The sequence below is a fragment of the Sinocyclocheilus anshuiensis genome, unplaced genomic scaffold, assembly GCF_001515605.1.
Source record: "Sinocyclocheilus anshuiensis isolate Anshui unplaced genomic scaffold, SAMN03320099.WGS_v1.1 scaffold827, whole genome shotgun sequence".
In the NCBI taxonomy this organism is placed as follows: Eukaryota; Metazoa; Chordata; class Actinopteri; order Cypriniformes; family Cyprinidae; genus Sinocyclocheilus; species Sinocyclocheilus anshuiensis.
In genome coordinates this window covers 98,695-99,913 of record NW_015542371.1, presented here as the reverse complement: position 1 = coordinate 99,913, position 1,219 = coordinate 98,695, and the positions used below count along the sequence as shown (strand labels likewise).

Sequence of the window (1,219 nt, the reverse complement as noted above, 5' to 3'; positions counted from 1 at the left end):
TAGTGATAGAGGCTCAATTACAGTAGATGTTATTTTCCAGCACTCTGGATGTGTGTTTGTTTCTTCCAGTCTGCGCCCTCGCACTTCTTCCAGCTCCTCTCAGCCTGAGCGAGCTGTGAGCCCCCTAGTGGTGAGCAGCACACACAGCCTGGAGGCCATGCCTCGATTCGCCCTCTCCACAGACGACGAGGGTAAGCTGACTCTGAGAATCTGACACATTTTTAGAGGGGTTTTTTTCTCATCAATTTATTGCCCTTCACAAATTTTCAAAATGAACATTTTGTCACACCTGCCAATGGAGGGTAACTTGAGAACAGCCATTAAACTATATTTTGTTTAAAAAAAAAACACACATTTGTCAGTATGGAATTAATTGAGTTGTTTTTAATTATTTTATTATTAGACTCTAAAGGTGTTCTAAAGGTGTCTCCTAGCAATGTTCAAATTAAAGTTCACCTAAATATAATAACATTGTGCTACTAAGCTGGAGTAGTGCTTTGATGCAAACCTTTTAATTCTGCAGCTGAAGTTGTCGTATCCAACCTGCGACGAATCAGACTACGTAGCAACAGCACAGGAACGAAACACTCGTCGCCAAGGGAACAAGGGAGTCCTCAGTGCTTTGGAAACCAGCTGGAGACGCCTGACAGGCAGCGACTCTCACCAGGACGCAAAGTCCCCAAGTCTGCATCAGTGTCCACCCTCTCGCTCATCATCACGCCAGGTCAGACCCCAAACGTAGTCACCACTGCAACACTACAAAATGGTGCTCCTCATATTTACAGAGTGATCAGGGTTTGGTAGATTACTTGCAAATTGTAGTCTGTTACTGATTACAAATTACATGCTGAAAGTTGTAGTTAATAATGTAATCTATTAGATTACTCATTTTAGGTAAGGTAATCTGGATGTTTTCTGATTACTTTTAGATTACTTTTGTCCTAACTCATAACATGAGATTAATGTGCACCATAATGATATAAAAAATAAAAAACAAAGAGAAGAAAATATATTCTATTCTTTATCAACAAAATTAAGTGCATTAAACATTACATTATGCCAGGGTTTCCCAAACGGGTTAATGAAGGAACTGCAGGGGGTTTGTGAGTTGATATAGTAGAGATGCTACTTTTCCGGGGTTTTTTTACGTCAGGGATATAAAAAAAAGTTTATAAAAAATATTTATAAACATAGTGGGAAATATATATATATATATATA

General features: G+C 38.8%; 1 protein-coding gene across 3 annotated transcripts in view; it reads left to right on the top strand.

Moving 5' to 3' along the window:
* LOC107692230 (microtubule-associated serine/threonine-protein kinase 3-like) overlaps positions 1–1,219 on the top strand; it is a 45,929-nt gene that overhangs the window by 32,542 nt on the left and 12,168 nt on the right. For all 3 annotated transcript variants that reach the window (XM_016491193.1, XM_016491192.1, XM_016491194.1), the window contains 2 exons: positions 70–191; positions 524–724. In XM_016491193.1, the coding sequence (XP_016346679.1) occupies positions 70–191; positions 524–724 (323 nt within the window). The remainder of the gene's footprint in view (positions 1–69; positions 192–523; positions 725–1,219) is intronic.